Here is a 24,084-nt window from a genome sequence, read left to right as displayed (position 1 = left end):
GTCTATATGCTCTGCGCTACCATTAAAAAGCTATTATTCCATAATTATACTTCAGAAATCATCCTAGCCTCTGAATTTTTTTAGTTGAATGCGGGCTATGAGAAATCTTCTTTTCGTTGTTATAAATTCACCCGTAGATACTGATGTCACAATCGTTCTTCTAGAGTAAATTTCCTATGGTTGCCCATATAGAATTGAGCCCACAAAATGGACGGTTACGATCATCTGGCCACTCAGCATGTGGGCCTCAGTGAACAGTGACACACGCTGGAAGTGTACGCTAGGTTGCTAATGTACACCTCAGATACGCGTACGCTAGGTGCTAATGTACATGTAGGATACATGCGCGCGCAGCTAGCCGAACGTGCAGAACACATGCCAGCGTGAAAAGTATGCTGGATATGATATCGGATTGCGTGCAGACTAATTTTCTGAGGAATGGTTTGGCTACTCCCCCTGCCACCAGCCCCGTGGCTGATGTTCGGTGCTATGTGGGACCCACCATGATGTATGTGTTTCATCCATTCAACTCATCCAATTTTGTGGCCCCGGAAATGTTTCAACGGTGGAAGTTCAATCCCGACTATTTCCTGTCGTGTGGCTCTGCCTTGTTTATGGCGCACATCTTAACATGAGCTGTAAAAACGGATGGAAAGAGTAGATTTCTTAGAAAATTCATGGTGGCCCCACCTAGATTCCCGCTGCATGAATTTCGTAACGGTGTGGGCTTCTGACTTCTCCATCCGATCTAAGACTCTTGTAAATTTGGGCCTTTGGTCCTAGTTATTAGTAGATTTTTTTTTTTTTTTTCACTTATTTTATTCCCTTGTAGTGGGAAGCGGATTAGGTGCGGCCCATACGATGTGGACCATTGATGTATTCTATATCCACACCGTCTATCCGTTTCTGCGGATCATTTTAGGGTATGAACCCAAAATTGAAGCAGATCCAATTCTCAGGTGAACCATACTATTGGAAACAGTAGCGATGGAACTGCTTCGTTTTTTGAATATGTCCTAAAATGAGCTTTCAATACGGATGGACGGCGTGGATGTAGTCACATACATCACAGATGTATCACAGTAAGCCCCATGGTCAGGTGTCCCAGCCACCTGGGGGGATCCGGTTTCTCACCTTATCCGCTCGTCGGATTCGAGTCTTCCGACGGAAGAATCAAAGACTTCTTAAGCGAACTCGCGTGTGTAGTAAAGCTCGTTTAGACGCCACACATGTGTCAGCATGGTTCGCACCACAGGTGCGAAATCCAACCCAACCATCAGGTTGGCCCCGGCCTTCCCCATTTAAACCCCAAAATAAAATCCATTCAGAATTTGGGCCCGAAATAGGTAGGTGGGTTGGCGAACCAAAGCAAAGTTTTTTAGAGTCTTACATTTATTTTGAAGAATGACCCACCTGATTAGTGGATCAAACTGATTCTTGGGGTTCTTATATCAATGCAGTGGTTCGTATCCAATGGATGGATTGGATCTTGAATACATCGTCCCATGCTTGAACACGTTTGGCATGTACATGAGCTTTATTGCACATGCGTGTGTGCTTAGCGAAGTTAATGAATCTTATCATAGTGGAAGGTTTGCACGAATATACCCCGAGGCATTGCAACGTGATACGTCAAAACTTTAGCCTTTCAATCTGGATCGTCTTCTAATGATCCAAACCGTTAATACGACGAGTATCAACTTGTATGGTCTAAAACAACAAAGGAAAATCTTCAGGTTGGATCATTTCAACCATTCGAAGTTGGGCTTTTTTCTTTGAAAATGGACGGTTAACTAACCTTGCCTTAATCAAAGGGTTGAAATATTCAATCTCTTAAATTCTAAGCGTTCCCCATCAAAGGATAATTCTATTCATAAACGGTTTAGATCATTTGAATAATGGCCAATTGCAATGGATAAAGTCCGGACGTTTCGCACTGTAGTACGCGCATGATGTATTGAGAAAACCTCCCGAATTTTACCCATATTTGGCATTTATCTTCTTAACCGTCTGTCTAAATGCGGGCCACAGATTAGGGATTTGATTGTTCTATGTTGGAGATTTCTGGAGAATCTCCAATCCAGATTGGAACATCAAATCGACGGTCGGATTACCGGGATATGTGCCCACTTGCACAATCTAAAGTATCCGGAGGGTCACATAATTCCAAGCCAGGCCATGTTTAGATTTTCTAGACCCACACGCAGTCACGTACCGTCCAAGACGGGCAGTTTACCCGCGGCATACGTGCCACTTCCAACACGGTACGTGCGTATGACATCTGACAATTGCAGCTGCTCTCCAGCATTGAAGTTGGCCTGATAATATCAGGCGGGCCACACGTGTAATCCGAATGTGGATTGTTTGTCATGTCATCCTGAGCCGTCCATTGTATTTTACAAGGAGGCCCACCTGATGAGCAGGCTGGAGTTATTTTTGTGCAATATTATATTCAAACTTCGAAGTTAACGTGACTTTACAAAATATAACTTTTTCATCCATTCATTTTAAAATTCAGAGATTTCTTGGGCCCCGATTGCAAGCGGATTGGCTGGTGAACCACACACCACCAACTTCAGTAGTGTCACGATATCATGCATCCGGTTGAGTCGGGTCGACCCAACACAGTACCGAGTCTAGCACGCTTGACCCGATCCGAGTTCAGGTATGGCATGGATTAATTCGGACTAAGTCCGACCCGGTCAAAAGTATCGATTCAAGTCGAGTTGCCACCGAGTCAAATCTAAAGGTGATGGAGGCAGGGAGTGGAGTGGAGAGAGAGAGAGAGGAGGAAGAGGAGGGTGGTGATGGTGGTGGGTGGCTGTTGGGTTTAGAAGACAAGGGAGGGAGGGAGGGAGAGGAGGTGGAAGGTGATGATGGTGGTGGGTGGCTGATGGGATTGGAAGAGGGAGGGAGGGAGTGGAGATGAAGATGCGGAGTGTTGTGATGGTGGTGGGTGGTTGCCGAGTTTGGAGGAGGATGAGGGAGGGAAAGAGACTGTTTGGGATGGGATTGGGATTAGGGTTGGGTGAGGCATGTAGGGTTAGATATACTTGATTTTTAATTATATATATACTCAAATTCGAGTTGAATTAGGTTTCAGATCGAGTCAAGTATGACCGGAGGAGTTTTGGGTCAAGTAAGGCCGATGGGTATTCGGATCGACTCATCAAGCTCTGAAATCTACATATGGTTCCAAGGAAATTAAAGTTAGTGGACTGGGCAATGATGTATTTATCATATCGCATCGCTTATCCATTTTGCGAGATCATTTTAGCGAAGGACACCACTATTACTAATCAGACAATGATTCCCCATTAAAACATTCCTAACATTCATGCTACTCTAGAGAGGGTTTCAACGGTGGATGTTCAAATTCCTGCTGCTTTCTGTAGTGTGGTCCACTTGATCTTTGGATCCTCTTATGGTGGGGCTCAAGCTTTACAACAATCTCACCGAATTAACGGACAGTTTAGATATAACACATACCTGATGGTGGGCTTACAGAACTTGACGTCAACACACCAGAGGTCGGTGTTGCGTAGTACACCAGCCAATCCGCATGCGGCGTTCAATTTCCTCTTACCTACGAAGAAATGATGGCCTTGAATTTCGGATCTCACGTGATACTCTGCGTACCGTGAGGCTGCGGACCTCACGTGAAGCTTATCGTGAGTTTGGAGCCGTGCAGCCTCTGACAGTTACAGGCAACAATTGATGGTGGATATCCACCCATCGCAAAAATCGGGCTACGTTACGGACAACAGTTGACAGGGACACTCACCCATTTAAACCTTCCTATTCTTTTATATGGCCTATTAAGATTTGGTTCACAAATCCAACCCATTCATTGTGTGTGCCCCACTTGGATGAGGGGGTAATACCAAGTTTGAGCCGTATTCAAAACTCATGTGGGCCTATCGAGTGCTTTTTTTTTTCTTTTTTTTTTTTTAATGTTTTAGGCATGATTTCACACAGTCTCAGGTACTATGACCCACTTGAGTTTGGGACACCAGTGAGTTTTTTAATATCTCATAACCTAGAGTGAGGGACCCACCAAATGTACGGCGTGGATGTTTGATACACGTCACGGTGGGCCCCACACAACATGAATGTCTGATACACATCAAGGTGGGCCCCACACAACTCGACCTCATGGAAGCTCTCGTCAAAACTCCATGGGGCTCTCAGTCTCTCACAATGATGTCCCGGTGGGATTCGTTCGTCCATCAATTTCACCGGATGACATCAAGACATGACCAGCTCAATTGGTCCATCGGAAACCGTGTCATCATGGGGGCCCACCGTGATGTTTATGTGCTATCCAAACCGTTCATGGGTTATTTCCACTTGGACGAAGGGAGAACACAAATGTCATCCTGCTCCAAAGCTACCGTGGGCCCACTCTACAAAGGTTTCAATGGCGAGCGTTCAATTCCCACTGTTCCATTTTGGGTCTGCCTCAATTTTGAGGTCATGTCCTAACATCAGCCGACGAAACTGGTGGACTGAATGGATGCCACGTGGACATCACAGTGGTCCCACAAAGCTTCCGCTTATGGAGACTCTTGTGTGGGAGATGAGCTAAGGGGCGCTTGTTTGATATTTTAATTAATTGATAAATATCTGTAAATGGATAATAATCAACAGAGAATTCCTATTACCCTAATGGTTTGGCGTCCGAAGCCGTTTTTTATTATTTTTATTTTTTAGTGAGTAGTGACGTGGACCAATGAGAATTAGGGTATCAGGAATACTCTGTTGACCTGATAACAGATATTTTAATTAATTGATAAATATCTGTAAATGGATAATAATCATTTCATCTAGTGTTTACATTACTTTTTCTGTACTTGATTTCACCATATGCTCTTTAGACCCAAAGCCTAGTAATATTGTAAAATATTTGTGGATCTCACTGTCATTTACGTTGCTTATCTACATCATTCATCCATTATACTATTTGTACTTATGGCACGTGCAAAAAGATGAGTCGTATACAAAATTCAAGCGAACCACATCGTGTAAAAAAGAAAATCAAACACATACCCTTAAAAATCTCTTAAGGCTACTGTTTCTTTTGATGCAGGCTACTTGAGTATTGGATCAGCTTCATTTTTTATCTTATGCTTTAAAATATTATGAAAAAATAGATAAATAAAATAGATATATAATATACATCACCTTACCGGTAACAAATTTAAATTAGTTCTTTTGAATTGGTTTTCAAGGCAAGAACGCATGTAAATTTTCAAACGGAGGGAAACTGTGATAATTACTCGTTTGTTGAATATTTACACCAGCCTTGAGAAATCAAACATGCCATAAACTCCTTTACACTTGTTTTAAGTGCATTTATCCTCATCTTTTTCTCCTAAATAAAATTCATACTCTTGCACAGCGAGATGGATGATACGCATGCACCTGGAAATTGCATAGATGGCGTGCACGCAGACTCTTTAAACTGTACAAAATCACTCATCCCAGTTCAGATGTATCATGAACCAAAAATTACCTTATTTGCTTATGTAACCATCCGATTGCTGGACATTTATTGTACTCTTGAAAACGAAAAATATCTATGGTCTTTTTCCACAAACACGTGTCCCCAAATCAGCAGTTAGGATTATTAAACCAATCTGATTTGGGGCATGCAGCATAGCTACCGTAACTCCCACGATTTAGTCGGATTAAGCTAAAGCTAATGTAAGCCACGTGTTCTGTTTCTGAGCGCTTGTGTATCAAGCATCATAATCTACCAGAGTACCAAATAATTTGCCGAATAAAATCGTATCCGTATCAAAACTCCTCGTCTTCTCGCCAGCTCTTTCCGCCTCTTGCTTTCGTACTCGACAGAGAGAGAGAGAGAGACAAAGAGCTGCCTCTTGCTTTCGTACTCGACAGACAGAGAGAGAGAGAGATGGATGGACTTTTGCAGGTGTGGCATGCCAGATTCCATGGCACGCTACGTTGAAAACAGTCCTACATCAATTTCACTCAATTTCATCGGTCTTTCCTTTGAATTTGAGGACATTTTCATTTCACAGGAATCCCACTTTCCTCTTTCGTGCGTAATCTGTAGATTTTGGGGTCAATAGATTAGTTAATCCAAGCCATTGATCTGATGTCCCCCACCTTGGATGAACGATAACCAAAAAATCTACCTAATTGGAAGATCCTAACCATAAGATATTTTGCCCTTTTCTCGATTGGATGTTGGTGGATCGTTCATCCATGATGGGGGCCATGAAATCAATGTATTATTAGATAAACCAACCATGGACCCCAAATGCACGGGTTTCGTTAAAAGATATGCCCAAATATCAGGCCGTTCTAACCGTCGGATGAAGAAGCCCAACTTAAAATTTAGATGTTTTTATGGTTGTGGTTCTTTGTTTCTGATTGCAAGGTTTTGATGATACTTGGTGAATAGTTGTAAGCTGTAACTGATTAGCCTGTAAATTGTCTAATCCTTCCATTTATAGCCATTAGGTTGTAATTGGATTATCTGTAAATAAAATTACAGCGTTTTGCCTGTGAATCAAATGAGGCTAAAAGCTGTAAATCGTTTACAGTTAGCCCCATTTATAAGCATCCAAACACGATCTTGATTGATCATTATCACCACCCTCAGTTCCTCAAAGTGGGGCCCACGTTTTGAGCTGTCGTCATGGAAACGGCATAGATGATCAGAATCGTACGGTAGTTCTTTACATTGCTGTTTTATATTTCGGAGAGGAAAGAAACGGATCAAGAAGATCCAACGGTGGAACGTGTTCTAGGAGGAACCGTGCCTCCATATCACTGCTGCACACGTGGCATACGTTGACTAGATCGGAACTTCGGTACATCAAACGGTGAGGAAAGATCCATTTATTAGATGGTTGGGATTGTTTAATCATGTATTTTTCTATTAGTTGCTAATCAATGATAGGGCCCACAGGATGTCTGGTTGAGATCGTCGTACGCATGTGCCACGTGTACAGTACAGGATATGGAGGCATGAAAAATGTGGTGTGGTCAGTTGTAAAGGAACGACGCGTTTGGGCATGGAAATATCATGGGTAGTTCCCATATGGTGAAATCTTTCTTGGTAGAATAAGACGCGAGTTTGGATACGGTTCCTAGTCAATGGCCGAGGTTCCGTGAATGTGGGGCCAATGTTTTCTGACATAAAAGGTCCCGCCGGTGGGCCCCACCAGAGATGAAAAAACCATCGATCTGATAGTTCCACTATCATTTCTGAAAAGATCATTCGTAAGATTCTCAAAAGAATCTGTCAAGCTTCTAGTTAGACGTTGTATCAGATTAGTTTCGGCCAATGGTTTAGAATTTAGAATGCTTTGTTATCTATCTTTGTACATGGACTTGTCAAAGAACAGCTCTTTAGATGTTTGGTATTTGGTTATTTTGTAATTTCTATTGCTGAATTATTTTAATTGCGCGTTTGTTGAGTTGGTTGCTTTTTTAAATGTTCCGTGGCATTTTATTCCTTTTTTTGGGGGGGGTTGGAAACACATGCCATTGGTTGTTTGTATGTGGGCCCCAGCTGTTGGGCCCACTACCTATTTGATTCTATGCCTTGGAAGAATTCATATATATATGTATACTTCCAAGGAAGGAGGTAGTAACCGGGCAGGCTCTTTTGCAATTCCATTTTCTTTGTTTGAGTCTTGGAGTTGAGAAAAAGCTGTTTTGGGTTTTGAAAAGTATAAATTAAAGTCAGTGTGTATTTTGATTATTTTTTTTTTTTGTTTTTTGTTTTTGGAGCATGGATTAAAGTCTGCTGAATTTTTTTTATTTTCATTTTCTGACACCCAGCGAGCGTTTGGGCAGCCTCTCTTTCAAGGTATGGCTTCTAAAATTGAATTCCTCGTCACTCCAATTGTATTTTTATTTTCTTTGAATGAATTGGTGTGTTTGAATTCTGTTATCTTGATTCTTGGGTGGTGTTTGGTTTTGTTCTTGTTCATGATTGGGTATTGTATTGAAGGATGTTTGTTATGAATTTTGGTTTTGGCAGTTCTTGTTGATCATAACTTGATGACGATGACGATGATGGATCCTGCGGTGAATTGATTTTCCTGTGGGAAACTGAGTTTTCTCTGCTGCATGATAAGGTGGTACCTACTGCAAGCGGAACCCTTGTGCCTTGTAGAATCCTTTTCACATAAAGGTGGTTATTACAAATGGACGGCCCCCTTATGGGCAAGGATACTAGTACCTATCAGTCCAGAAATGGAAGGAAGACGCCTTTTCATATTTTTCTCAACGATGCAAGGTACCTTTTTGTTCTGTTGCTTATAGCAGAAATTTCTCATCCAAGAAATGCATTGCGGTGGTTTCATCGCTGGCGGGGATTTGGGAATCACAATATGTAGAGACTTCAAAGAAATGGCAGTAATTTGTTCCAACGCCATATCTGTATTTGAGGCTGGTTATTGATGCATAACATTTTTATTAAGAGGACTATTCATTTACAATCCATTGCATGTGAATTTCACATACTCACATGTCATGTGTATGACATCCAAGCGGTGCAAAACGTGGGCCCCACCAAGGAGGTCACCTGGCAAGAATAAGGCTGGTCCACTCATCATGCAGATTGCCCTGTACTATGAGAATGGATGGTTTAGATCATACCTGCTGACGATGATTGAAAGTGATCATGTGGCCTGTCCAATGAGTGGACCTGCCAGATTTAATGGTTTGCTAGGGAGGCCTGATTTTGTTAGTTTTTGTGATTTCTTTTGACCTTGAATTTTTTGTTTTAGTGATCATTTTGAACGCTGATGCTCAGATATGTAATTGCATGATCAGGCTCATTTTCAAGAGGGATGAGCTAGGCCTGGAGATAGCTCAGATTGCACTCCCTGCGGCACTGGCTTTGGCAGCTGACCCTATTGCTTCTCTAGTTGACACGGCATTCATTGGCCATATAGGTTGATCTTCTCACCTTTTCTCTCTGTCTTCTTCTTCTTCTTCTTTTTTCTTCTCTTAGAAATTGATCATTTTATTAGTATGAGATCTACACCATATAATGCGAGCAGCTTTTAGACGCTTTCCCCACAATTAGTTTGGTAGGGCAGAAAACTTTTGAATATTCAAAGGATGTGGGAGGACAATTTAAACGTAGGGGTACTTTGGGAATGGAAAATGTAGCTGGATTTTACATTTAGCCAAATTTACCACTGCAAGTAGGTGTAAGTTTGCTTTTTGTACTTTCAAATCTTTCAACAAGTAGCTGCATCACCTCTCCACTTTGCATGTAGCCTGTGGGAAAGGCATCTATTAACAACCAGTGGATCAGAGGCTCTGTGCAGCCCACCTTGATGGTTTGTGACATTCATTCCATATAATTGTTGTTTCGGTTCATGTTAGGTCACTAGCCCAAACTTTAGGCAGTTTGGGGACTAGAGTAGACCGCAACAAGGGAAACAATGAGGATGGGTCGCCTATTGTTTCTCTCTCTCTAGGTGGCATGCACCTGCGTGTAGGCTCTACCCTTCCCTCCATCTCTCTCTCTCTCTCTCTTTTTTTTCTCCCTCTCTCCTTTCTCTCTCTATCCCCACCATGGCAAGAAGAGCATGATCTGATATGACAAGTGATCCTCTAGTCAGTCAGATATTAGGCCAGACATAGCAAAGCAGGGAATGGAAATATTATGAAAAACCCAGACCCAATATGACAAATGACCCTCTAGTCACTCAGATATTAGGCCAGACAGCAAAGCAGGGAATGGAAAAATCACAAAAAAAACGTGGGCCAAATTGTAACAACCATCTACAAACAGTCTGAATTCCCCAAAAGATTTGCCTTGAGCAGTGCCGGAATTCCTGCCTTGCGAGAGCCTAATCGATAGTCATATGGTGGATCCTTCTTTTCATAGCTTCAACCAACAAGATGCTATTCAAAAAAATTCTAGTATTCTCTCCTTCCTCACTCCCATAAAATCCCGAAGAATTACATCCTCCAAAGCGTTTCCTTATGGCCCTTGAACGAACCAGCTAATGATTCCTCCACCTTTCCAATTGAGTTGTTAAAAGACCAAGCAACCCCACAGAGAGGAAGAAAATGCCACCACATCTCCCTACCCACTACACACTGAAGGACCAAGTCATCAACCAATTCCTCATCATTCCACATGATACGCATGTTAGGGAAGTTCATTTTTTTACTTTCTATATTTATTTGAAAAAGAATTATATGATCTGTGACCCATATCTTTGCACGGTACACCTGGGCTTTCAATTCTGACAAGTAGTCTGTTGAATTCCAGCCATAGGAGTATGGTCCAAATATATCCCAGACCGGAAAAATCCTAATCAGCTATTAGGACCTCTTTCTGTTGAATGTGGACCACTTTTGTACTTCTGTTATCTCTCCATCTATAGGCCAGAAATCAACAGGCTATGATTTTCCAGTCTGGATGATAGCAAGTGAACCATAGGAGAGTTTCTTGTAATGCAATTTAATTTTCCAAGTCTTTTCTCGGAAGAAGAAAACCAATAGATAAACCAACATTCTAAAGAGGTGCACTCACATGGTAATGGTACCATTATTGTGGGGCCCATGTGATGTGGCCCACCTAAGTTTTGGATCGGACTGATTTTTGAGTTCTATGGTGAACACAAGGGGGCTAACACAATTGACAGGGTATTTTGATGCAAACATCAATTGGGCCCCCAGTACCACCACTCCTGGAAGAATAAGTCATGCATCCTTGCCATTTTGTTTTGTTTTGCAGGTCCAGTGGAGCTTGCTGCCGTAGGAGTTTCCATTGCTGTATTTAATCAAGTATCAAGGGTTGCTATCTTCCCACTTGTTAGCGTTACAACATCATTTGTTGCAGAGGAAGATGCTGCGTGTAAGATGATGAGCACTGAAGAACGAGGAAATGAAAATCTGGAAGAGGCTTTACCTTTAAGCAGTGAAATGAAAAACTTGCCTTCACATCTTGGTATGCCAACATCCATACAGCCTCGTTCTTAATAAGAAGAAATGGTTGGTCAGATAAAGTGATGAAATTAGAAAGTGTCTGAATTTTCTTTTGATCTCTTTCATATTGATTTTTTCATGTTTACATTCATTTGGAGTTTCTTAGTTCAATTCAACCACCTGGAAAATCAACATGCTTTCTTTCATCATTGCTCTATCAGATTCTGGCAACAATGAGTACCACCCGTTCATTGCTTTTGAAAATCAAAATATGGCAGAAAGCAGGTATGAGAGAAGGTATATACCGTCGGTGTCTTCAGCACTGGTTATTGGTGGAGTGCTTGGTGTTCTACAAGCTGTTCTCCTCATTTTTGCTGCAAAGCCTCTCTTAAACTTCATGGGCGTGCAGTCAGTAAGTGGAACACATTAATGGGTTTGCATTAATTGTTGGTCGTGGTTTCTCATTTTCTTTCATATGTCATAAACATCTATTAGGATTTTGAAAGAGAAAATGCATCATTTTTCTAATGTTTTCCATAAATATACCTCCCTATTTTGATTTACAGGGTACTTAAATTTCTTAATTTTTTAACCATAAGAATCTTTAGTCTTATAACTTGTGCTTATTAGCATTTTCACTTTAATACATTGAAGCACAAAAACCTATCTAAATTAATTTCTTACACATAATTACATTTATAAGACCATGTTTGGATACACGTATTCCAAGGGAAAAGAAAAGAAAAGGTAATAATTAGGCAATGATTATTGTTATGAGCACTATTGAAACATGAATTCCATTATTAGGGGGGCTTGTTTCGATAGCAAGTGGAAATATCATGTTTTTGAGACTATAAAAGGTGAATCCAAACTATGGAAAAGTGAAATGATTGCTTTCCTCCCTTTTCTTTGCTATCTAAAACATCACAAACTGTCACATCAATGGAAAGCATTTTCCATTTCTATTGATTTCCATGGAATTGGTGATATCCAAGCACGCTCTAAGAAATGATCTGGTGGGAAGCGAATTTTAACATGAGAATGCATTAAGTGAGAGAGCCATTAGATCTACCATGCATTTTTTTATGATTGGATTTCAGTTTGAAGAATGTTGCATTACGTGTGCTTGTGTGTCTTTGCTCATGCTTATAGGTAGGGAAACTTAGTGTATAACGCAACCATGTTGAACCGCATCACCACCGCAACTAGAGGTCTTAATGTCGTATGGCTAATTGGAATATTAGACAAAAAGGAAAGATGAAGGAGAGTAGGCAGTTCATCCATATAAAAAATGATTTATTTATTTTTTAATTGTGTGCTCACTGCTATGCATGCTCACTGCCATCACATCTATATATAAGAAAAAAGAAACCTAATCCTGATATAGCTCATATACCATGACCTGATCCTACTTGATAGTCTTGATTGCATTGAATCCCAACAATTGCCATTCAGACACATGATACTTCTTAATTGTGAGGAAACCCATTAGCAAGAACTCATAATCTAACTCTAACAATGACTCTTTAACAAAGACAACCATGATAAATGCACATTAGTATTTATCATGCAAAAATTTTATTAGATCTAATGGATCTCCCACTAGATGCATTGTAATGTTAGGATGAGATTATACTGCTACATCACCTTGATCTCGATCATGATCTCGACTTGACCCCCACCCCCGATTGCATGCGTGGCCCACCATTATATGGTTCAGATCCAACTTGTTCATTGTGTGCGCCCCATATGGATGAGAAGGGTTTCAGGCCATTTCAGAACTCAGGTGTGCTTCACAAAGTGAAATTAGAGTGCATGATTTGTCACTTTTCCAGATGGTGTGGTGCACCTTAGTTTTGGATATGGATTATTGTTTGGGGCATCCCATGTTCAGGAGAGGACTCACCAGATGTATGGTTCATATGCGAGATACACATCGTGGTTGGACTGACTCTGCTCAACCTTACCACGAGTTCAGGTAAGGTTGACCTTACCTGGACATTCTCCTGAGAGAGGCATGATTTGTTGTTGGAATTATAACATGGTCATAACTTATCCTGTTAGAGAGAGGCATGATTTGTTGTTGGAATTCTAACATGGTCGTAACTTATCCAAACAGGATTCCCCAATGCTAAACCCTGCACAACAGTACTTGACATTAAGGTCCCTTGGTGCTCCTGCTGTTCTTTTATCATTGGCCATGCAAGGGGTTTTTCGAGGATTTAAGGATACAAAAACTCCTCTGTATGCTACAGGTAAGCAGAGAACTAGTCAACTTCTTTTCTCTATTTATATCAGCTTGTATGATTTCCTAGCTGCCTTTTGTTCCTACTCCTTGATCCGGAACATACCATGTTTCCAATGGTTGTCACTTAAGACGGAAACTGAATATTTCTTCTAATGATCGGAGGAACATTTGTCGTCATGCCCCCATGGATTCCTGATTATTATTATTATTTTTTGAACAGAATTGAATTTTCTCGCATTTGTTATTTGGATTCCGTATGCATTTCATTTAACTTCTGTTCATATTGATCCAATTCAGTGGCAGGGGACCTGACAAATATCATTCTAGACCCGATTTTTATGTTCGTCTTCCGCTTAGGTGTCAGTGGTGCAGCCATTGCCCATGTTATTTCTCAGTAAGAACTACTGGATTTCTCTTCCAAAATAATTTATCTTACCACTAGCGTATATCAATGCTTTAAGGGGCACACTCTGGTGGTACCGGCTTATGATGGTACTAGGTGTGGGACCCATGTGATGTATTCACACCATCCAACCCATCTATCAGATGTGCCACCTCAGAAAACCTCTCAGCTCCAATCCAAAACTAAGGTGTGCCATAGCAAAGGGAACAGCTGGGAGGGAATACCACCCTTAAATTTCACAGAGGCCCACCTGAGTTGTAAAATAGCCTGAATTTTGGCTTGACCATCATCTGGACTGGATGAAGGGTCTGAATAGCATTGACTATATGCACACAACATGCTGGGCCCCCAAGCTAATCAACTGTGTATGTTCCCTGTGCTGTGGCCCACCTGAGTTTTGGATCAGGCTGATTTTTGGGCCTTCAGGGTTTTCTGAGGTGATGCAACTTATGAACAGTTTGGATTCCACAAACACATCACTGGGTCCCACATCTGCCCTGTGCTACTAGAGGGCATCCCATGTTTTAAAACCTGGACGGCACACTGACCCAATTTTTGTGTTCAGTTTTGTCCAACTGGTCAGACATGTTCCTGACTGTTTTGGCCTTCAGTAATTTAAATTTTATAAAAATAGCAAATAATATGCATCTGCTACAGGTTGGGGTGTTTGTTTTCCAAGTGGAGGTTGCAGGTTTGAACTTTACCTATGGCATTGCATTTTTGGAAAAACCGTTGACCACCGTGGTTGAGACGGGGGTCTAGCAATCCGCCGCCCCATTTTGTTGTCACTGGTTCCAGTCTTCACTGGCCCAACAATCCATTTCAGTTGTGGGTCTTAAAAAATAGGCACATGCCTTTCTTGTTTACGAGCATCGAAGCATTCCACTTTTCTTTTTGCAAGGCTGCATGTTATATGTGTTCATGTCCCTCTGGCTCAAAAACCTTGCTCTTGTAGGTACCTGATGTCACTGATACTGTTATTGAAATTAATGGAAAAGGTCGATGTCTTGCCCCCAAGTATCAAAGATCTTCAATTTAGTCGGTTTCTTAAAAATGGTATGGGTTTTTGTTCTTGAAACTATCTATAGTTGTTCTTGGGGTATTCTTCAACTGTGATGTGATCATGCTGTTACTAGTATCCTTTGAAGGAAATTAATTTCAGAAACTCTATTGAGATTCTGATTTTCCATTGATGAGGCCTTACTCAGTCCATGCACTTGGATTCAGGCTCTCTATTGCTAGTGAGGGTGGTAGCTGTAACATTCTGCGTAACCCTGGCAGCATCAAGGGCTGCACGTCAGGGCCCGATCTGCATGGCAGCATTCCAAATCTGCTTACAGATTTGGTTGACGACATCTCTTCTAGCTGATGGATTGGCTGTTGCTGCTCAGGTTAGAAATGCATTCCCAAACCATATCAGCTTTTTGTAGCATTTAACAGAACAAGTTCAATCTCAAGTGTTCTTTTTCTTTTTCTTTCTTTCGTTCTTTCTTTTTATTTTTTTGGTTCAAACTCAGTTATTTTAGACTCTTCTCAGGCAATACTCGCATCTGCATTCGCCAGAAATGATCGTGACAAGGCCATGGCCACCACATCCCGAGTATTGCAGGTACTCTTTCATTCTGTTCTGACAGAACACACCATTTTCTCTACTTGTGATTTATCTGTTTGGTCCATGATTTATGTAATTGGATTCATCTAAATACCATATATGCTGCGATTTTACAGTTGAGTCTGGTTATGGGATTGTCTCTGGCTGCATTTCTTGGGATCGGCTTGCAATTTGCATGGAGATTATTTACAAAGGACGTCAAAGTGATGCAACTCATGCGTATAGGCATTCCGGTATCTCGTTGTTGACTTTTTAGGAACAACAATATAATCATTATTATTATTAGGGAAAAGATTGTGTGCCAGGTGTTCACCGAGAGCCAGGGAACCGTTAATATCCCACCATCCATAATGGTGGGCAGAAATCTTGACGGGCATTGAAAAATGGAATTTATTAATCTATGAATTTGGAAATGCTGCTATATTCCTGCCATCCTTAAATGTTGAGAGATAATATGCACACTACTCTTGGTGCATTGTTGTTGTTGTTGTTGTTGTTCTTAATATTTCACTACTAATGTTTTCTCTTCATTCACTCAGTTTGTAGCTGCTACCCAACCGATTAATGCCGTGGCATTTGTTTTTGATGGGATCAACTTTGGAGCTTCGGATTTTGCATATTCTGCTCATTCGATGGCAAGTCCAGTAGCTGATATTTATTCCATTAGTGTGTGTGGCGCATGTGTGTGCGTGTAGGGGAATGCTAACATTCCTACCTTCATGGGGCGTTGGTAACGTCCCAGAATCTCTTAAATGACACATGGGATTAGCCAATTATCAATCCGGACTGTCCATTCATTCATACCTCCAGGTGCAAGCCATGGTGCAAAAAATCACACTGATTGAATGATTCTAACCATCCGATCAATAGCTTGAATAGCCAATCGACTCGTCCAACAAGCCCCAAATGGATGGGCATTGACCCAAAACTCTAGCCAATCAGATGGTTTTAACCACTCAAATTGGAATGGGGCCTGCGAATCGGCTCTGATCATATTCACCTCAGCTCAAATAATTAGGATCATCCCATGGGCTTTCTTTTTATGCTACAGGCAGTCCATGGCTGGGTCTGGCTGGAAGATTGGTCCAGATTGGTGGATGTCCACAACGTATCCCATTTTTTGAACTCATGTGAAGTATCTTTCGTGATAAGCAATGTGCAATTAGCATTCTTCCATGTTTTTAATATAAAATTTTTAAAAGGATTCTCTGTTTTTCAGATCATCGTAGCAATTCTCAGCATTGTCTGCCTGTTTCTTCTGTCATCAAGCTACGGTTTCGTCGGAATATGGATAGCTCTGACCATCTATATGAGCATGCGCATGTTCGCTGGTTTTGGGAGGTAATCCACTGTCATTAACTAAATTTGCAGCTACAACACACTACAACTGTTCCCATTTGCCGTACATATGTAGCTAGGTGATGAGCAAACCAAACCATTGATATGATCATCTTGTGGGGCTACCTTTTGCACGGTTCAGATGTCCCACTCATTTGGCAGAATGGCACATCTATGGCATGTAGATGTACACATGAAGAGGCTTCATGTGGTGCTATCAAACCTCTGATATTTGTGATCTGCCTAATGAATGGCCTGGATCTCTCAAAAATATACCATGCTCAGGAGACTCACATGAAGAAAAAAATTAGAGGCGTTTTCTGACTGTTGTTTTGTATGTGTCCCACCATTTCAACGGCCAATGGGGGCCTCTGTTTTGACTTGTGGAATATGTTGCAGGATAGGGAGTGCAAGTGGACCTTGGAAGTTCCTCCGGAATTGATATTTTCGTTCTGTTGAGTGAAAAATTCCCAAGCCCTTTTGTGTTACATAACCCACTACTAACCATTATATTTCTTGTATTATAATTAATAGAAAGAAACAAAGAGAAAGAAAGGCTGTTTTCTTACTTCCTGTGTATCCATTTGATGGCCAATGATTGGATGGTTTGGATCATCTGCTAATCTTGTGCAGTGGCTCACCCACCATGGAACCAACGGGGATTGGGCACCCATTTGTTTAAAGAGAAACCCATGGAAAATTGTAGCACCGAAACATTGTGCTGTGGCATACTTCAGTGTGACTGTGGAAGATCCTGGCGATCAAATCTTTGGTTTTTCCTCCGTTGAATGTGGCTTGTTCATGCATTTCTTTTTTAATCATGTATTCCCGTGCCAAATGTTAGAGCTGACAGGGGATCTTTTGGGAATGGTTCATCCGTGATGGTGCCGTCAGATCAATGGCTTGGATGGACCCACCATTGGCCCCAAATTTACAAACTGTGTTTCGCCCAACTAACTTGCTTCGCCATGTGTTACGAATAGGAAACTCTGGGCTCTTATTTTAATACATCTTATGGCTAGAAAAGCACTGTACCGCTAGGTGATCAGTTCTCCCATAGAGAACCGATGAGAAACATTTGTTGGAGCTGTATATGGTACTCCACATTCAACTGAAAAAAGGTTCATGGATTGGTGGCTAGGATCTTCTGATCTAACAGATTTTTTGGGGGGCAAGCCGTCAAATTCTGGATTATCAAAGCATGGGCCCCACATCCCATGATACCTCTTTTAATAAATCTTCGCTAGGAAGTAAAATCCAAACTCATCTATCCTCAAAATCATCATCATTACAACCTCCTCCATGCACTCTTCAAAATGAAGCAACTCAATGGAAAACACATCAACGTGGCAGCATTTCACCATAATCAAGGTATCCAAAAACCGTTAAATAATAGTAACGGTGGCAACCATTACACGTTACTAGGATGTAACAGCCGTTGTGGAAACATGATAAAAAATAAAAAACAAAACAAAACAAAACTTATATTGCAATTTTCCACCCTTTCATAATTGAACTCTTTTCACTTGAATATATTCATAAGTTTTAAATAATAAAAAGGTTGAAAGATTTCAACCTTGGGTACACCACATCCATGGTGAGACTCATCTAAACGGTTTGGGTCGCTGAAAGAGAAAAAGAAAAAAAAGAAAAAAAAACCAATCTAACAGTTACATGCGCTGATGAATCCTATTGCAATCATAGTTCATAAACCCAAAAACTCGACTCGATCCTCACTAGGGTTGGGTTGACTTGAAGACACGAACGAGTCTTGAATTGACTCGAGTCGATGTTATAATATATGTTTGAAGAATATAATTGGTGTGAATACATATTTAAAATTCTTACACATAGATTTATCTTTAGAGGGGCAGACGTGTAGCTTCTGCTTGTGGAGTGCAAGTAACACTGTTGCGCTTCCACAAACACTGCCAGGGCATGAAGCTGAAATTGACGGATATTCCATGGTACAACTGAATGTACCATGTGCACCCAGCCCAATGAGCAAAAGGACCTGACTCTGGGTTGGGCCCACCTGCACATATTAATTTGTTAGAGAGCAGGTTTGCCTGTGAGGCTTTGGCTAACCAGTCTCCAGCATCTCTGCAGCCTTGATTTTGGGCCCGGATGAATGGTGGGGACAGGCTGATGATCGGCTCAGATCAAGAACATACGTGCCACATTGGCTCTGGGCAAGTTCCTCCCCTGACCATGTCCATGAACATCAATACCAATATAGCAGCACAGAGGTGGTTTTAAACATTAATTTTACATGGCCTATTGTTCCACCAAGCGTACCATTAGAATCATCCAACAGGATGAAAATTTTACGCACAACCCATGCACAATAAGGCCCACCGAATGAGCGGTCTGGACACCCAAAAGGTGGGATCCTCCTCAATGCATCCAGGTTGAGCAAGAAATGCCTTTTAAATAAAAATGAGAAATGATCAGATACTGTATCAGAAGTTCACATACAACCATTTTTATCCTGCCAACATGTCACATGTGTAGAGTATCCAATCTGTGGAATATATGTGCCACACCATGATGAAGAGCTGATATGAAAAACAAGCCAATTCACATACTGAGTTTTGACAAAACATCAAAATTATCGAGTATGACTAAGTGTAATGGTGCCGTCCACCAGATGAGTGGATGAGCCTATTTTCATATCTGGTGATTATCATGGTGTGGCCCACCTTTTTGCACAAATTGGATATCCTAACCATGTGAGAACTTCTGATCCAGCCACTGGATGTGATCATTTCCCAATGGAAAGTTGAGTTATCGTCAAGGAGTTGGTGTCAAACATTTGGTTTTTCAAGAACACTGTTTGATTCCAAAATTGCTATTTTGCTTCTCTTAAATAAATAAAAATGTATTAAGGTAACTCAATTTGTATAATGCCCATTACCAATAATCGCCGCAAGAGCACATCCCACCCTCAAATCGATGGAATCGATTGTTATCCCTCAAGATAACAGTCCTTGCTGTGCACTTGGACACAAATTTGATTGCCGTGTGACAGTCCCCGCATATCCGTAAGTTCTTCATCACCCGTATAAGCCGATCAGGTGGGAAGCTAATCAGCCCAAATGCAATAGCTAATCTCTCACTGTGATACCGGATGGCCTGCTTCTTTTCTTCGCTATCCAAATCATGCAAAACAAAACTTGTGTCAGCAATGTAGCCTGCCCGCTCCATCTCCTTCTCCAACTCTGCTAATTTTCTATAAATCTCTTCAGTCACTGGGTGTGACCGGTCCCCAGAGGCAAATGTGTGGACCCTATTGCCCTCCTCAACCCAACTCAAACCAGTCTCCTTCTTCACACCCCGGTCCCTCATCATCTTCCTTGCCCTTGCAGCATCGGCCCATCTTCCTACAGCTGCATAGGCATTCGATAACAACACATGTGCACCGGAGCTCATGGAGCCTGATTCGAAAAGTTTGTCGGCCGCAAATGCCGCTGTCTCTGTATCCCCATGGATACGGGATCCAGTCAACAATGCGCCCCAAATAGATTCCGTCGGCTCAATTGGCATCTTTTCAATAAATGTGACTGCATCGGGCAATTTGCCGGCACGGCCAAGCAAATCCACCATACATGCATAGTGCTGAGCCCCTGGCTCAATCCCATGTTCACTCATCAGCCTGAAATAGATTTCGCCCTTCTCGACAAGCCCCGCGTGGCTACAGGTGGAGAGCATGCACAAAAAAGTAATGAAATTTGGCCGAATTCCAACCATCTCCATCTGGCCAAAAATTTTGAACGCTTTCTGTGTGTGGCCATGTTGGGCACATGCAATCAGCATCGAATTCCATGCGCCAAGATTTCTGTCAGGCATTTGATCGAACACGCGATAAGCTTCCTCAACAATGCCGCACTTTGAATACAAAGAAATCAAAGAACTACCCACGAAGCTTGATGAATTGAAGCTCGTCTTCAAGCAAAGACAATGCACCTGAGAACCCAATTCGAGAAGCGTGGAATGACCACAGACCCGAATCACACTCGAGTAAGTAAAATCGTTAACAGCCAAATCAGCAGCCAAAGCCCGTTTAAACAGCCTCAGAGCCTCCTCATCTTCGCCGAACTGAGCATATCCATATATCATTCCGCTCCAAGAAACCACATTCCTCTCAGGCATTTCATCGAACATCTGCCGAGCATCCCGAATTTCCCCACATTTTGCATACATATCAACCAACGAACTGCCGACAAAGACATCCAAATCGAACCCGGTCTTCAATGCTAGGGAATGTATCGATCGGCCGCACAAAGTGCTCGACAGGATTGCGCAAGATTTTGTTGCGCTAGGGAAAATGTGGTCGTCTGGCCTGATCCCGGCCTCGAGCATTCGACGGAAGAATTCGAGGGAGAGATCGGGGAGTTCGTTCTGGGCGAAGGAGGAGATGACGGAACTCCAGGAGGTGGGTTTCTTGTAAGGAATTTCGTCGAACACCTGGCGGGAATCGAAAGGGCGTTGGCATTTTGAATAGAAATTGATGAGGTAGTTGGAAAGGAGGGCGATGTTCCGTACGCCGGTTTTGATAACGTGCGCATGGAGTTGCTGGCCATTGGTGAGCGATCTGGAAAATGTAAGGGCCTGGAGAAGGCTGCAGAGATCTCGGTAACATTGCTCGAAGCTCACTGAGTTTGATCGATTCTGTAGGAACGTTGAGAGATGAACGGTTGAGATCGAGAGATGAGTGTTTAGATGTTGGAAGGGCTTTCTGGGGATTTGCAGTGGTCGCATCAGAGATGCTGTCTCAGGGTCTTGTATTTCATTTCTTTTTTGTGGCGGTGTAAATGACAGAGAAGAAAACGGCGGGGAAGGACAAAGGAAAAGGGCAGAAGGGTATTTCTGTAATTTACTAACTCAACCCTATGCTTGGTCCACCTTGATGAGTTGATGAAACAAGGGCAGGTAAAAGATACGTTGGGCCCTGTTTACTCCCGCACCTATTACAACCTTAGCCTACGAGTTGAATGTTGCTGTGCGTCGGCACATTCATGCATAGGCACATAAAGTAGACTAGCGAATCACGAGTTAGTTAGATCGTGGGTATCTTAAATATCTCTTTTTTTTTTTTAATCAGACGTCGAACCAGAAAAATTAAAATGTCATGATAAGCAAAACACTATTTCAACGTATTTGATACAGCAAGAGAAGTGTAATGACATCTAATGAAACATGGCTAAATATAATTAGCCATACACACCCAAAGATCATGAAATGGGGCGCTAAGAAAAAGAAATCGTGTGAAAATGAAAATACATTGTATGCAGAAATACATTGTATAGCTGTTTCATTTCAAAAATTAAATGTATCATAACCAAGACGACTAATTTATTGAATGCCAATTTCAAAAGTCAAGAGGCCATACACTAGCCCATCACTTCTCTACGTTTATAAACATAGCACTGAATGAAGAGCTTCGTGGCCTCGCCAATTTAATAAAAAATAAAATCAAGTCAACGTTGCTCATCAATCTTTCGTCATTTATGAATGCTTATCTTATCTTAGTGATAGCTATTCAATTAAACACGATGTCACACGTGTTAACGAAAACTCGTGTTCAATCAAATATGTAATTATGATAGTGCAGATGTGCCAAAGTCATACTTGACTCGAGTTTGATTGAATACTTATAACCTAAGTTACGGAGAGCAATTAAGATCGGATTAGTGAAGATCACCCGCTTTCTCAACCACTAATTGTTGCCACGTCGATCAATTTAGAAGAGGAGAGTTAGTCCTTCTAAATGAAAACTTTTTGCCATACACTAAGGATTTTTCTTTTAATGGTGATGGTGACCTTGTGTTTCTCAATAACACACTAATGGATAGAAAGAATAAAAATTAAAGGCTAAGAATGCCGAACTGGTGCTCCTTGTATAGATTAGGAGGGCAGTAGTCCATGTGTAAATTTTCACATCATAAGATATTTGAATAATCATAAATCTCATTGATTCTCCACATAGTTAGTTGTATCATGCCACATGTATATGAAAGATCCTGTAAGCCTTCAAGAGTCTTGATGTGACCGGACTCTTTCCTTTTATAGAATTACTTTTTCCTTTAAATTCTTGTCTAACTTTCTTAATTCTTATTGTTTAGGCAAACACATTCAAGCCATTATCATTGTGATAAAAGTACTGTCTCTGGGGCACTAAAAAATCCATCCAAAGGACTAACTCTCTCCTTCATATATCGCCTGGTCCCATTGTCAATCATTGGCTGAGTAGTTAGGTCTATTTTCACAAATCTGATTCTAATTGCCTGTATAAGTCACATGGTGTTTGTCTCGTTCGAGTCGAATATGACTCTGGAATGCTCAACATACACATACTCGCACACGCATAAACAAAACCAGGTCATTCGTTGCATGTGTTACTTTCTGTTTGAATTGAATAGCAGCAGACCCCACCACCACTTATAACTACCCTTGAATAATCCCAGGCTACAATAGTTGTAAAAATCTTTAGAATGTTTTAGAATTCTCTAAATACTAGAGCTATAACGGCTAGCATAAGTGGCCTTTTGCAGTGATATTGAACAATTCTAGTGCATGATCCTATTCAAAACCAAGTTTTGCATGGCCCAAGCTTGGTTTAGATGAGCATGGAATATTATTTTAGAAGAGTTGTAGAGTGTATTAATAGATTGAAGGAATGCCATATGACATAATTTTAATAGTGGTGTAAAAAAGCTAAAAGTTCTAAATAAGTGAGCCCTTCTCATATGGAGCACACCAAAAAGAAAGAAAGAAATAAAAATGTAAGCCTTTTGAGCTCTTAAGCCTGTGAGTATTTTGACTTCCACTCTTTCATGCGTTCTGGTCTCTCTTCCCACGCAGGAGTGGATTAGGTGTTACCTTCGTGTGACTGGGTGTTACCCTGATTGCGGAGCCCACCTTGATGGTTTTCTGTATATCCATGTCGGCCATCTGTTTTTTCAGCCCATTTTAGGACATGGTTCAACAAATTATGTAAATCCAAATCTCAGATGGACCACACCACGGGAAACAGTGGTGATTGAACACCCTACCATTAAAAATTTCCTAAGGCCCACTGTAAATCCTCCGAAATGTTTATTTTCCATCCAACTTAATGTGGATGAAGGAAAAATACAAAGACCGGCTTGATCCAAAACTTGTGGCCATGAAAAGTTTTTAATGGGCGACCTTCACCACTATTTCCAGTGGTGTGGTCCACAGGAGATTTGGATCTTCTTAAGTTTTGGAGTCACATCCTGAAATAAACTGGAAAAATAGATGGACAGCGTGGATATAGAACACATTAGTCAAGGTGGGCCCCACACGGTCAGGGTAACAGCTAATCGGCTCCCCAGCTAACACTCTTGACAGTTGGCTGTTCGTCCGAAAAGGAATTGTGGAAGCCTTAAAAGGACAACGGTTTATTGCAACCGTCCATCTAATCCCACTTTGATGCAGTCAGCATTGATGTCAGATTATTCTCCACCATTGATTGTCGAGCAGCTTGTGATTATGACCCTTCAAGGCCCAAAATTTCAACCC

At 41.4% G+C, this 24,084-nt stretch overlaps 2 protein-coding genes across 3 annotated transcripts; one reads left to right on the top strand and one right to left on the bottom strand.

Moving 5' to 3' along the window:
• The first annotated feature begins 8,143 nt into the window (after window positions 1-8,143).
• Window positions 8,144-17,105, top strand: LOC131222534 (protein DETOXIFICATION 42-like). 2 transcript variants are annotated; one of them, XM_058217650.1, is made up of 13 exons: window positions 8,144-8,281; window positions 8,821-8,942; window positions 10,748-10,960; window positions 11,217-11,350; window positions 13,058-13,193; window positions 13,484-13,580; window positions 14,545-14,645; window positions 14,817-14,980; window positions 15,127-15,198; window positions 15,318-15,434; window positions 15,741-15,836; window positions 16,421-16,542; window positions 16,939-17,105. In XM_058217650.1, exons 1-13 carry the CDS (start codon window positions 8,190-8,192, stop codon window positions 16,979-16,981), a joined length of 1,509 nt encoding a protein of 502 aa, XP_058073633.1. In that variant the 5' UTR covers window positions 8,144-8,189; the 3' UTR covers window positions 16,982-17,105. The 2 variants fall into 2 exon arrangements, with proteins under 2 accessions (XP_058073633.1, XP_058073632.1); XM_058217649.1 differs by having other exon boundaries at window positions 11,160-11,350.
• A 2,235-nt stretch (window positions 17,106-19,340) lies between these two features.
• LOC131222533 (putative pentatricopeptide repeat-containing protein At5g52630) lies at window positions 19,341-21,540 on the bottom strand. The gene has a single exon (XM_058217648.1). The coding sequence runs from the start codon at window positions 21,298-21,300 to the stop codon at window positions 19,453-19,455; it is 1,848 nt and encodes a 615-aa protein (XP_058073631.1). The 5' UTR covers window positions 21,301-21,540; the 3' UTR covers window positions 19,341-19,452.
• Window positions 21,541-24,084: the final 2,544 nt, after the last annotated feature.

This window comes from Magnolia sinica, chromosome 13, assembly GCF_029962835.1.
Source record: "Magnolia sinica isolate HGM2019 chromosome 13, MsV1, whole genome shotgun sequence".
Lineage (NCBI taxonomy): Eukaryota > Viridiplantae > Streptophyta > Magnoliopsida > Magnoliales > Magnoliaceae > Magnolia > Magnolia sinica.
Note: the sequence above shows the minus strand (reverse complement) of the source record. Positions and strands in the feature narration are given on the sequence as shown.